At 46.0% G+C, this 11,017-nt stretch overlaps 2 protein-coding genes across 4 annotated transcripts; one reads left to right on the top strand and one right to left on the bottom strand.

The window, feature by feature from the left end:
* The first annotated feature begins 276 nt into the window (after window positions 1-276).
* On the top strand, window positions 277-9,364 carry entpd6 (ectonucleoside triphosphate diphosphohydrolase 6). Of its 2 annotated transcripts, XM_076978862.1 has the most exons (15): window positions 277-429; window positions 906-1,175; window positions 1,562-1,638; window positions 1,841-1,984; window positions 2,562-2,637; window positions 3,005-3,121; window positions 4,155-4,190; window positions 4,966-5,054; window positions 5,237-5,316; window positions 5,774-5,838; window positions 6,438-6,539; window positions 6,986-7,123; window positions 7,401-7,457; window positions 8,231-8,343; window positions 8,538-9,364. In XM_076978862.1, the coding sequence occupies exons 2-15, from the start codon at window positions 962-964 to the stop codon at window positions 8,619-8,621; spliced, it is 1,392 nt and encodes a 463-aa protein (XP_076834977.1). In that variant the 5' UTR covers window positions 277-429; window positions 906-961; the 3' UTR covers window positions 8,622-9,364. The 2 variants fall into 2 exon arrangements, with proteins under 2 accessions (XP_076834977.1, XP_076834978.1); XM_076978863.1 differs by lacking the exon at window positions 3,005-3,121 and having other exon boundaries at window positions 8,538-9,355.
* A 174-nt stretch (window positions 9,365-9,538) lies between these two features.
* LOC143480975 (barrier-to-autointegration factor-like) lies at window positions 9,539-10,957 on the bottom strand. Of its 2 annotated transcripts, none has more exons than XM_076978865.1 (3): window positions 10,452-10,957; window positions 10,065-10,320; window positions 9,539-9,843 (listed from the first exon to the last, which is right to left on the bottom strand). In XM_076978865.1, exons 2-3 carry the CDS (start codon window positions 10,188-10,190, stop codon window positions 9,697-9,699), a joined length of 273 nt encoding a protein of 90 aa, XP_076834980.1. In that variant the 5' UTR covers window positions 10,191-10,320; window positions 10,452-10,957; the 3' UTR covers window positions 9,539-9,696. The 2 variants fall into 2 exon arrangements, with proteins under 2 accessions (XP_076834980.1, XP_076834979.1); XM_076978864.1 differs by having other exon boundaries at window positions 10,065-10,300; window positions 10,452-10,956.
* Between the last annotated feature and the right edge of the window lie 60 nt (window positions 10,958-11,017).

Genomic DNA, 11,017 nt, shown 5'->3' with positions numbered 1-11,017 from the left:
GCAGTAAGCAATTTGAAAATGTTCAAAAATAATAATAATTAACCTAAAACTAACATTTTATATAAAAAACATTTAAACATTTTCATGATTTTATCTTTTATCTGATTTTACAATATTAGTAAGGACTACTAAATGTCATTATGGCCTGGCCACATAGACACATACCGTCTGTAGACCGGTCCCGTCTGTAGACCGGCCCCGTATTTGGCGGGAATATCTTAACAAACCTGTTTCCGCCTCCACGTCATCGTCACCGACGTCATCGTCGCTGTGACGCCATCAGAGTGGGACGCGGATATGTTTCCCTTTAACAGTTGGAGTATTGATGAAAGTTCGTGTAACTTATGTCCGCTGTTTAACTGAGATGGACTGCTCGCCAAACACGACACCACTGCGACGAGGACAGGCGATCTGGCAAGTTAAAATCAGGTAAAACGATTTAACACGATCCTTTTAAATCTCACAGCAGCAGTATAGTTGTCGTTACCGGTAAATGTATTATTAGAAGCAGCTCCCCCAAGATCGCCTGTTACTATTAGTGCCATCTCATAGGAATAGTAATATACACACATATTGAGATGTGTAGCGGGTTTAACATAGTTTTCCAACCATTTTATGGACCTATTATACGCATATAGCTAACTATTTGGAAGAGAACAGCTTTTTTGGAAGAGTACTTTCTATATGACTTGAAGACAACAGTGTTTAGTCCGATCACAACAATCTGGGGTTAAAATACGTCTCTTTACAGGTTTATGGTTCATCATGGTCTTGGAATACATCGCAGTGCCAATGGTTATTTGATTTAGTGTAGATATGATCTAGATATTAGAAACTGGCCCTTAGACCTTTTTTAGCATTCTTCCTTTCAACTTGAGTCTAAATGTATATATTTGTGTCAACAGGTAGTGAGTGGTGCTGAAGGGAACGCTCCTTCATAGGTCTACACCGTCCCTCCGTCATGAAGGTGCCCAAGTTCGCCGTGGTCTTCCTGCTGGTGGGCTGCGTGGTGCTCTATCTCACGTACGTCAAACGGCGCTACGACAGCAGGCGAGCGCTGGAGTATCAGCCCAGAGTGGACCAGAGCAGCCCGGGCGTCCAGTTCGGGGTTATGTTTGATGCAGGAAGCACAGGAACCCGGGTCCACGTGTTCCAGTTCCAGATGGAGCCGAACGGTACGATTAAATGAAGCTTCGGTGGGAAACGGTGCTGTGTTTACATATTCAAAGATGTTTAAGAATGGGAGGGTTGTTCCCGGGACTGGTCGTGGTATAGTTTTAACACACACACACACACCTCATTTATGTTTGTTCCTACGCTCCATAACACCAGTTATTTGCCTGCACTTTACCTGTTCTGTAGTGTTAGACTGGTCTGTCTGTGAATAGAGCTCTGCTCAGTTGGTCTTTATAATAGACGTACACAGCCTGTGGTAACGGGGGCTCTTGGGCTATATCACATAAGTGCAGGTCTGGCCTTTATTGCTAAACCCACGATTCTGATTATAGTAGATGGCAAACGCCTGCTATTTATGTTTGTGATGTTTGTGTTCTTTTGTCAGACTCTCCTAGATTAGCCCAGGAGACATTTAGAGCAATAAAACCTGGACTGTCCGCCTACGCCGATGACCCTGACAAGGTAGGACCAGAACAGAATGATGCAGTGTGAACTCAAAGTGCGGTAAAGTCATGTAAACCACTGTCTGGCCAATTAAAGGATGTATAAGAATGCAAATGTGCTTGGCGAATAAGGACCTTGGCGGAGGCATTTCTGAGTGCTCCGCCCATTCTCCTGCATGCTCCGCCCACACTCCACCCGTAATGCTACCGCTGTGTTTCAGTGCGGAGCAGGGCTGCTAGAGCTGTTGGAGGTGGCCAAGGCGACGGTGCCCCCCACCCTGTGGGCCTCCACCCCCCTGGCCCTCCGAGCAACCGCAGGACTCCGTCTGCTTCCGGGGGAGAAAGCCACCCACCTCCTGGACAAGGTCAGAGCCCCCCAGACACCGTTCCCCCGCAGTGCAGAGGACGAGCAGCCGCGTGACTGCCGCTGACGTTTAGCTGACTCACGTGTCACGTGACCTTACAGGCTGAACTGCGAGTCGGCGTGTATAGCTGGGCTTGTCTCTGTTTGTTTTTGGAAGAACTATATTTGCAGACAGAATAACTTGTGACGTAATAAAACAGTAGTAACAATAAGCTTTATTTATATAGCACTTTATCAAATACAAGCTTTACAAGATCAGTAAAATACGATTGCATGTACATAGTTACATTTAAAAATTCTGTGACCTACAGAAAAATAGACAATATAGACAATTTTAAATAAAAATTTAGAAATTGAAAATTGCAAGTGTTGATTAAAAATGAATACAAGGTTCATGTGTATGTATGTAAAAGGGCAAATCATATACGTGTCTGTGTGGAGGAGAGAGAAAGGGAGGGGAGAAGGAGAGAGGGAAGAAGGAGAAATGGAGGGAAGAGGGAGGGTGAGAAGGAGAGGTGACCGTAAGAGTAATAACAATACTGGTAATAGCAGTAGTAATAACCGTCTGTCTGCTGTAGGTGAAGGAGGTGTTTGGGGCGTCTCCGTTCCTCCACAGGCCAGACAGTGTGAAGATCATGGATGGTACTGATGAAGGTATGTGTGTGGGTGCACCCCACCTTCTCCACACCACACCTTCTCCACACCCCACCTTCTCCACACCCCACCTTCTCCTCAACCCACCTTCTCCTCAACCCACCTTCTCCACACCCCACCTTCTCCACACCACACCTTCTCCTCAACCCACCTTCTCCTCAACCCACCTTCTCCACACCCCACCTTCTCCACACCCCACCTTCTCCTCAACCCACCTTCTCCACACCCCACCTTCTCCACACCCCACCTCCTCACTCTTCTCCACCCTCCAGGAAGAAAGCTGTAGAAGTTCTATGCGTAATTCCTAAATCAGCACAAGAACACAGTACTGCAGAAATTTTGCCAGTCTGAAAGAAGCTCATGTCAGTACACAGGGACGGGTGTGGACACGCGGACACAGGGACGGGTGTGGACACGCGGACACAGGGACAGGTGTGGACACGGGGACACAGGGACAGGTGTGGACACGCGGACACAGGGACAGGTGTGGACACGCGGACACAGGGATGGGTGCGCTTTCTGGAGTTAGTTGCTATTTTTCTACCAGTAGGTTATCAGCTCACCATGGCCGTGTAGAGCAGACAGTGTGTGACTGGGTGTGAGCTCTCTAAAGAGGAGCCAGTGCTGGAAGCTCATGTTGAAACCTCATGGCCTTCACGAGACGCCCCACACGAAGACACTGGGAACAATGGCATCATGGGAATTAGAATGCTTCAGGCCGTGTATAAGGCATAAATCCAATCCTCTAAATAGTCCTCCGAAGCAATAAAAAGTGTGGTGGATATTGTCCTGACGTAATCTCCACCAGCGGATTATCTGGCATTCATTTGTCGAGCGTTGAATGTGGACTTTGAAACGCGTCTAAATCGACCCAAGAATGTAGCTGGGGAGGGATTGTGGGGAGGAAGGGGTCACACGGAACAGAATCACAGGGACGGGTGTGGACACGCGGACACAGGGACAGGTGTGGACACGCGGACACAAGCAGCTTGTGGGCCATGCTGCTTCATACCTTAACGGTTTGGGGGAGGGCTGAGTGATATGGTGAGATATAACACCACAGCACTGTTCACTACCGTGTATCACAATTTTGATGTTTGGTCATGTGTTCAGGATGGTCAGGATCCTGACAGCAACTGAAAAAAACTTTGAGGTGTTTTAAAACCTTTTTTGGTGGTCAGTATTGCCAAGTTGATGAACAAACGATGTTTTGTGAAGCTGTAATTTGTCCTGTGAAGCGCAGGTAAACTGTTGGTGCTCCTTAGAACAGGGTTTGAAAACGTGGATATTTACATCTGAAAGATTTCTTCCACATGTAGTGAATTATACAGAAGTCATGAATAATGCACAGAAAAGTATGCAAATGTACACACAAAACACAAACAAATGTACACACAAAACACAAACAAATGTACACACAAAACACAAACAAATGTACACACAAAACACAAACAAATGTACACACAAAACACAAACAAATGTTAATATATGCGTATTTGTTTTCCTTTTCCACACAGGCGTCTTTGCTTGGATCACGATCAACTTTTTATTAGGTGAGAATGCGCTACACTTTCTCACCGTTCACGTCTCCATGATGACCTCTGACGTGTCACATGCTCAGGAGGAAGCAGGAAACAGGAAAAGTTCCACCTGAAGCAGTTAAACGAGAAGGACCTGAAGGAGCACCCTGCCGTTAACCCTGCGTGTGGAGGAGTGTCGCGTGGGTGGAGGAGTGTCGCGTGGGTGGAGGAGTGTCGCGTGCGTTGAGGAGTGTCGAGAGTGAATTTTCCTGGGCTGAAGCGTTTGCACTGTGTGTCCTGCCTGGTCTTCCACAGTTATGAGTCCACAGGCAGGTGGACGTAGTGTCTTTTCTAAGGACTCCTGTTGGTGATCCACTTGTCCAGAGTTGGAGTTGAACCACAGTCCCCCACTCTAGGGGCAGCAGTGTAACCCGCTACTGGGTTTGTGCCTAGGGGTCATTCTGGAGTAGGGACAGGTCATCCTGCCATGACCTTTCTGACCCGTGACCCCCCCCCCCCCACCTTACTGGATCTCATTACCAGTGTGAGCAGGGGATCTGAAGAACTCTTAAGATACCTGGTACTGAATCTGTTCTCTCCTCAACCTCTCTGACCCGTCTCTCTCGCTCTCTCTCTTTCCCTCTCTCTCTTTCCCTCTCTCTCTTTCCCTCTCTCTCCCTCAATCTCTCTCTCTCCCTCACTCTCTCTCCCTCACTCTCTCTCTCTCACTCTCTCTCTCTCTCCCTTACTCTTTCTCTCACTCTTTCTTTCTCTCTCTCTCTCTCTTTCCCCCCCCCCTCCCCCCCAGGTGGTCTTCATGGGTCTGAAGTTCCCATGGTCGGAATGCTGGACCTGGGAGGAGGTTCTACCCAGATCACTTTCTCACCGCAAGATGAGGTGTGACGCGCACACACACACACACACACATTCACATTCTATAGTAATGCCTCATTATGAATCTGTGTCTCACTCAGACGGTCACAGTGACCCTCCCATTTGAATTTCTATAAAAAAAATAGAATAAAATGTACTTTTTAAGGATTATTTTAGGTTGCTGTGTATGTTGTGATTCTCTGCAGAAAACCGTTCAGACAGCACCATTCGATTATATGAAATCGATTCAGATGTTCAACAGTAGCCACGCCCTCTACTCACACAGGTAAAGTGGGTGGGGCTTTGAGCACTTCTCACCTGGCCCATGTGGTAAATTACTTCTGAATGACTAATATTTGTCTCTATAGAAGCAATCTTTTGTTCATACATTGGTATGTATTTTTCATGTCATAGAAACTGACATTACATAATAATATGTACAGGTGTGTGTGTGTGCACGCGCATGTTGGGGAGAGAGGAAGAGAGATTGTGTGTGTGTGTGTGTGTGTGTGTGTGTGTGTGTGTGTGTGTGTGTGTGTGTGTGTGTGTGTGTGTGTGAGGTTGCTGCACGGAGTATGGCTGCTTTAATGTCTGGAGGTTTGGGCTAAATGGGTCTGGCACCAATTTTCCCCAGATATCTTATATCACTCCTTTACCTATTAATAAGACCCTCATTGTGTCTGTTAGGCACATGTAAAGTGCTTAATGGGTAGTAATGTCTCCCGCTCTATCCCCTCTTTCAGCTACCTGGGTTTGGGACTGATGTCTGCCCGCCTGGCTGTGTTGGGCAGTGTAGAAGGACAACCCGGTACGTGCTCCTCAATCTCTGCTCATCTTTGGCTTTTAAAGACCTCGTTCACCTCAGATTAATAAGCCATTACCTAATCCTCTCATAATGCTAGAGATTAACTCCTGCTGCACTCATGTGGAGATCGTCGGCCGTCTCTGCACGTGCCGTCCAGAGCCTGGATTTGCGTCTTGTCCACTTTAATTCAGTTTTAATCAGATTTCTTTGTTTTTGTCATTGTTATGTAACTGTAGCCTGGTCCTGTCTGTGTTCCTTTCAAGGTTATTCTTCTAAATGTGTATGTTGGTCAGTGGATTGCAGTTGATGGTGGATCAGTCTCTGTAGATGACAGTAATGTCCACATGATGGCAGCGTTGTGCCACATGTAGTCGCTACGCTCTCAGAATTGTAGTCATTCCAAATGTGTTTGGAGTGTTGAGCAGAGTTCCGTCATTTGTGATGTCACAGTGGCGTCTGGACAGTCATGTTCTAGAAGTACACTCCGGAATCTAGGAATGTGCAAAACGCATTTTCACTTTATGTCAGAAAATAAATTCTGAGCTCTTCGTTCATTGTTCCACATCATGACCTGGTATTTGGTGCTGTTGTGTTTCTTCCAGTAGGGGGCGGTCAGGAGCTGGTGAGTCCTTGTCTGTCTCCAGACTACACAGGGCAGTGGGAACATGCAGAGGTCACATACACGCTGAAGGGTCAAAAAGCAGGTATGTCCTATTTAAGGTGGATCTCGTATCTCCAGCCCGTGACCCAGAAACCAAACACTTGCCACCATCTTTAGGGACATTTAAGTTCTCTAAATGTGCTCAGAGGTGTCGAGGATCGAGCTGAGAGAGGAGGAGGAGTGTGTGTTGTGAGGAAGGCTTGTCGTACTACAGCATTTGAAGTGTGACTACCGTATAAAATCTCCACTTCCAGGCACCTCTAGTTCGGTTTAACAGCTGCTGGACGGGATTTAATTTTGAAATGAGGATAAACAGTAAAATTACGAGATTTACATGGCATTGTAAACCAAGGATCATGGCATTGTAAACTTAAGGGTCATGGGATTGTAAACTAAGGGTCAAACAGCTGTTAGGGTCACTGTGGGCTCTAACTCTTCTTGTTTTAAAGTAATCCCTCCTGCCTGAAGCCATTGTGTTTTGTGATCTAGGAGAACCAATGTACGAGTCCTGCCTAAGCAAAGTGGAGAAGATGATCTATAAAAAGGTTCAGAAAGCAGAGATCAAAGACGTGGAGTTCTACGCCTTCTCCTACTACTACGATCGCGCGGTGGAACTGGGCCTTATAGGTATGTCAGCTGAGCTGCTAAACCTGGATTGACTCATCGTGCCCGTTGATGTGCTTGTGATGGAGTAAAGAGAAAAGGTGTTGGGACAGAGGTCACCATCTCCACTCCACCTGCCTTGCAGAACTTAGTTCAAGAGTTTAGCTCCAACCTCAGTCCTGGAGATCTCCACCGTAATCCACTACTGCACATCAATGTCATTATCTTAGGAGGTTGGAGGTGAAGCCCTCAGTAGACCAGCCTCCAGCTGCATAACTAAGACCCTTTATGTCCGTCTCAGATGAGAAGAATGGCGGTTCTGTCAGGGTGAGCAGCTACGTCGACGGTGCCAAAACGGGTAGGACCATCTGTTTGTGCCCTCTGTGTCCATCATGTGTAGAACACGCGTGTGACTGGGAGTGAAATAAAACTGGGGTTAAACTACAGCTTTGATAACACAGTGTTTATATACACACAACGCAAGCCATGCGTTTTTGTGCATAATTGCACAAGACAGGTGATTCATCAGTCTGGTCTTAGGTTGCAGTGACTGCCTGAGGTCCGAGATCCATAAACCTCGTCCTCCCTGGTAACGTCACGGTTCTGGGCCTGTTAGTCATGTTATGGCTATGTCTGTCTAGTTTGGATTTTTTTAGGTTCTTTATGGTCTGTATTTCTGGCATTTAAGATTCTTAGCAACAGAGCAGCAGGTTCCAGTCTCGCAAGTTCAGAATCATCTCCAGACCTTAGCCTGGGTCTAGAACCCAGTGCAGCAACCCCGCTGACCCGGAAGTGGTGGTTGTCAAATTACTTCATTACTTCTATGACTTCAACAGGGCTGAGATTACTGCCCAATCTCCCAGCATTCCTCTGGATTGAAGTTGCACATTAGCTTTGAAGCTGTTGTTTCATTTTCAGTCCAGTATGCTGGAGGAGAGAATTTCTAAACGGTCACCACCTAATTACCTTTAGACTGCAGTGTATAACGATCCCTTCACAGCACAGAACCTTCATATAAGATTTTAAAGTGAAGCCAAAGTTTAGCGGGAACAGCCCGGTATTGAAAACAGAAGGTTTTATTGTATGCTGAGATGTGTACTGTGTGATGTAAACTGCTGGTGTGGTGTGTAGCGTGTAGGAACATGGAGGCCGTTCCTGGAGACAACCCCTTCCTGTGTCTGGACCTCACCTACATCTCAGTGCTCCTGCAGGAACTCGGCTTCCCCCAGGACAAAGAGTTTAAGGTGCACCACACACACACACACGTTTGAAGGTTTTTGTATGCCACATCTACTTTTGGTACTGCTCTAACAATACGTTTGCCAGGAAGTCCCGCCCTGCTGAGACGTAGCTGGGGGGGTCAGGGGTCTCGGGTCTCCTCAGCTACAGTCATGGTGCTTCTAAAACAAAAGTTGACCAGTGCATGTTTGTGTTTCAGTTGTGCAGGACGATCAACAACGTGGAGACCAGCTGGGCCTTGGGGGCCACATTCTACTACATAGAGTCCCTCCGCCCACATTAACCAGACACAGGGGGAGGACCTGCTTCTGGCCTGAAGGGAGTGACCTCTGACCCTACAGTCAACACTACCATGGAGCAAGGAGGCCTGGAGCTCTACTTATTAAGCATCTGAGAACAAGTCTAGAGTCATCTCTAGCCTTATGACACTTGAAGATACAAGACAGGAACTGGTCTCTGATCAGCCCTTGTGTACATGTTTTCATACTCTTTACCTTTTGACCTACTGCAGACCGACAGACACCTCATGATACTTTTGTGGCCAGTGTTTTTGTATTACTGGTTGATTGTACTGATCATGTATTCCACAGACTTTATACAGAATACGTGTTAATACACCCATCACAATGAATGTTCTTGGTTTTCAGTAATCTGAAGGATGGAATGTGATGTTCATAACTTGAAGCATGCCAAATTGTACCAGTGGCGCTTTTTTAAATCATAAAACTGAAATCGGGTACCACCTCAGGTATTTTACGTTCTCTCATAACCGGCAACTCCCTCTTTGACAACAACAGCTCTTCATGGATAAATACATTTTCAATGATTCTTCAAGATTATTCCGACATCCACCGGCCTGAGACTGAATACATTTTAAAAACATGGCCACCTCCAGGCGTAAGATGTGCTCTACCCGTCCTTGCTCCCGGGCCCTGATGACACACAGCCCTCTTATCAGTCAAGCTGCAGGACTGAAAGACCAGCTAACACGTGGACCCGGGCTGCAGACTTTACTGTCTGATCTTCAGAGTCATTTATACTAGTCAAGTTCCTGACCTGCTTATTGATCACATTTTATGTAATAAATATTTTTGTTCATGAAACCATTAGACATGCAAAACATATGCTCCCAAAAGATTATAACGAAATTACATGTTTTATTCATTTAGGGAAACATTAAGAATTTGAAGATAAGATGTGAAACTTGTAGACGGCACATTTAATCACCAACCCACCACAAATAAACGTTTACGTTAACACTAACGTTAAATATGGGCTTACACGTCCACACTCTAGAGCAGTAGTCGTGAAAGACGGTTCCGCTGTTGCAGGGTGGAGCGGGTCAGCACGTCCGGGCCTCAGAGGAAGGCGTCGCACCATTCCCGCAGACACTGCGTGCACGAGTCCGCCTGGCGCGCGTTCGCGCCGCTCGCGTCCTTCAGCCACTCGGTGAAGAGCTCGCGGTCCTTCCTCAACAACAGAAACTGCCCCAATACCACAAACGCCTACAGAGAGACAGAAACATTTTTAAAGAGTCTTTAAATACTTAAATAGCTTTTATAGACAAGCTTCATATCTCTATAGACGTAAAGCAGTTCTCGTTGCACGTTAAGAACGTCTTTACTAAAGTCAAAGACCTCGACATCGATCACCCATCGAGTCCCGAAGGACCATCTGGATCATCTGTAGACCTACTGCTAACAAAACATACATCACGTTGACTCACTTTATCAAATCCCTGATCTTCCAATTTCTTGCCCAGAGCCTCTCCGATCCCAGACAGGGCCGTGACGGGTTTGTCCCCCATGGGTTCCGCCACGAAGTCCCTGTGCTTCTGAGAGGTGGTAGACATCTCGACCCTTCTTCTTCTGGCCTGTGATGGCCCTGCTGCCCTTGAGATCCTTCCAGGCCAGAGAAGAGGAGACCCACTAAACTCACTCTGCTCCCAACAACCACCGCGTCCTGTGATGAAATGATGCGACCTTCAAATCAGCAAAAAGTCGCATGTGATCTAATTCACTAAAAACACATCCGGTTGTTGCCGAACATGTAAAAATACTACTAAACGTAGTTGAAATGTAATACAAGTTCTGACGGGAGAATTAGTTTTTACCTTTCGCTTCCTAATTTATACAGCTCATTGAGAATCTTAAGAACATGGAATAATTATTGTAAAGACACTTTAATTCATAATGATATTATATACGTATTTGCCCAATTAGCTAATTAAAATTTGCACGATATGATGCACCGTCAAAACCAGTTTCGACTAGACTTTAGGCAACACCGGCCTAAATGAGTTATCTGCTTATTTTATCTAGTGTTACACACATACGCTCAGAGATTAATAACTCCTAATTAACTGCGTAATCAATCAACTTGCCTGCGTACTTATGTTTTGCGCACAAGTGATCACGTGGTTGGAATTTTAATTCGACCAAAACATAATTTGCTTGTTTATTGATGGCGGTGTATGATAAAGCTCAGAAGAACCGCAGAAAACTACAGTTGGCTTTGGAATTGCGATCATCTCTGAATTACAGAAAGTCCGACTAAACTCATTCCGATCTTTGAATGAGCTTGAACGCGACAGCAAACCTAACTAGGGACTCAGTCGTCATCATCATCGGTTTTAATTGTCACGTTTCCTCTCTTGCATTTGTTTAAATAATCTAAACT

Source organism: Brachyhypopomus gauderio, chromosome 17 (assembly GCF_052324685.1).
Source record: "Brachyhypopomus gauderio isolate BG-103 chromosome 17, BGAUD_0.2, whole genome shotgun sequence".
Taxonomy (NCBI): Eukaryota; Metazoa; Chordata; class Actinopteri; order Gymnotiformes; family Hypopomidae; genus Brachyhypopomus; species Brachyhypopomus gauderio.
Note: the sequence above shows the minus strand (reverse complement) of the source record. Positions and strands in the feature narration are given on the sequence as shown.

Bases quoted from the DNA above. Each gene is read 5' to 3' on its own strand.
- entpd6 (XM_076978862.1), top strand. From the start codon at position 962: ATGAAGGTGCCCAAGTTCGCCGTGGTCTTCCTGCTGGTGGGCTGCGTG. The intron at 4,191-4,965 runs GTGAGAATGCGC...CCTCCCCCCCAG, and splicing joins CACGATCAACTTTTTATTAG to GTGGTCTTCATGGGTCTGAA. The intron at 8,344-8,537 runs GTGCACCACACA...TTTGTGTTTCAG, and splicing joins CCCAGGACAAAGAGTTTAAG to TTGTGCAGGACGATCAACAA.
- LOC143480975 (XM_076978865.1), bottom strand. From the start codon at position 10,190: ATGTCTACCACCTCTCAGAAGCACAGGGACTTCGTGGCGGAACCCATG. The intron at 9,844-10,064 runs GTGAGTCAACGT...GTCTCTCTGTAG, and splicing joins AAGATCAGGGATTTGATAAA to GCGTTTGTGGTATTGGGGCA.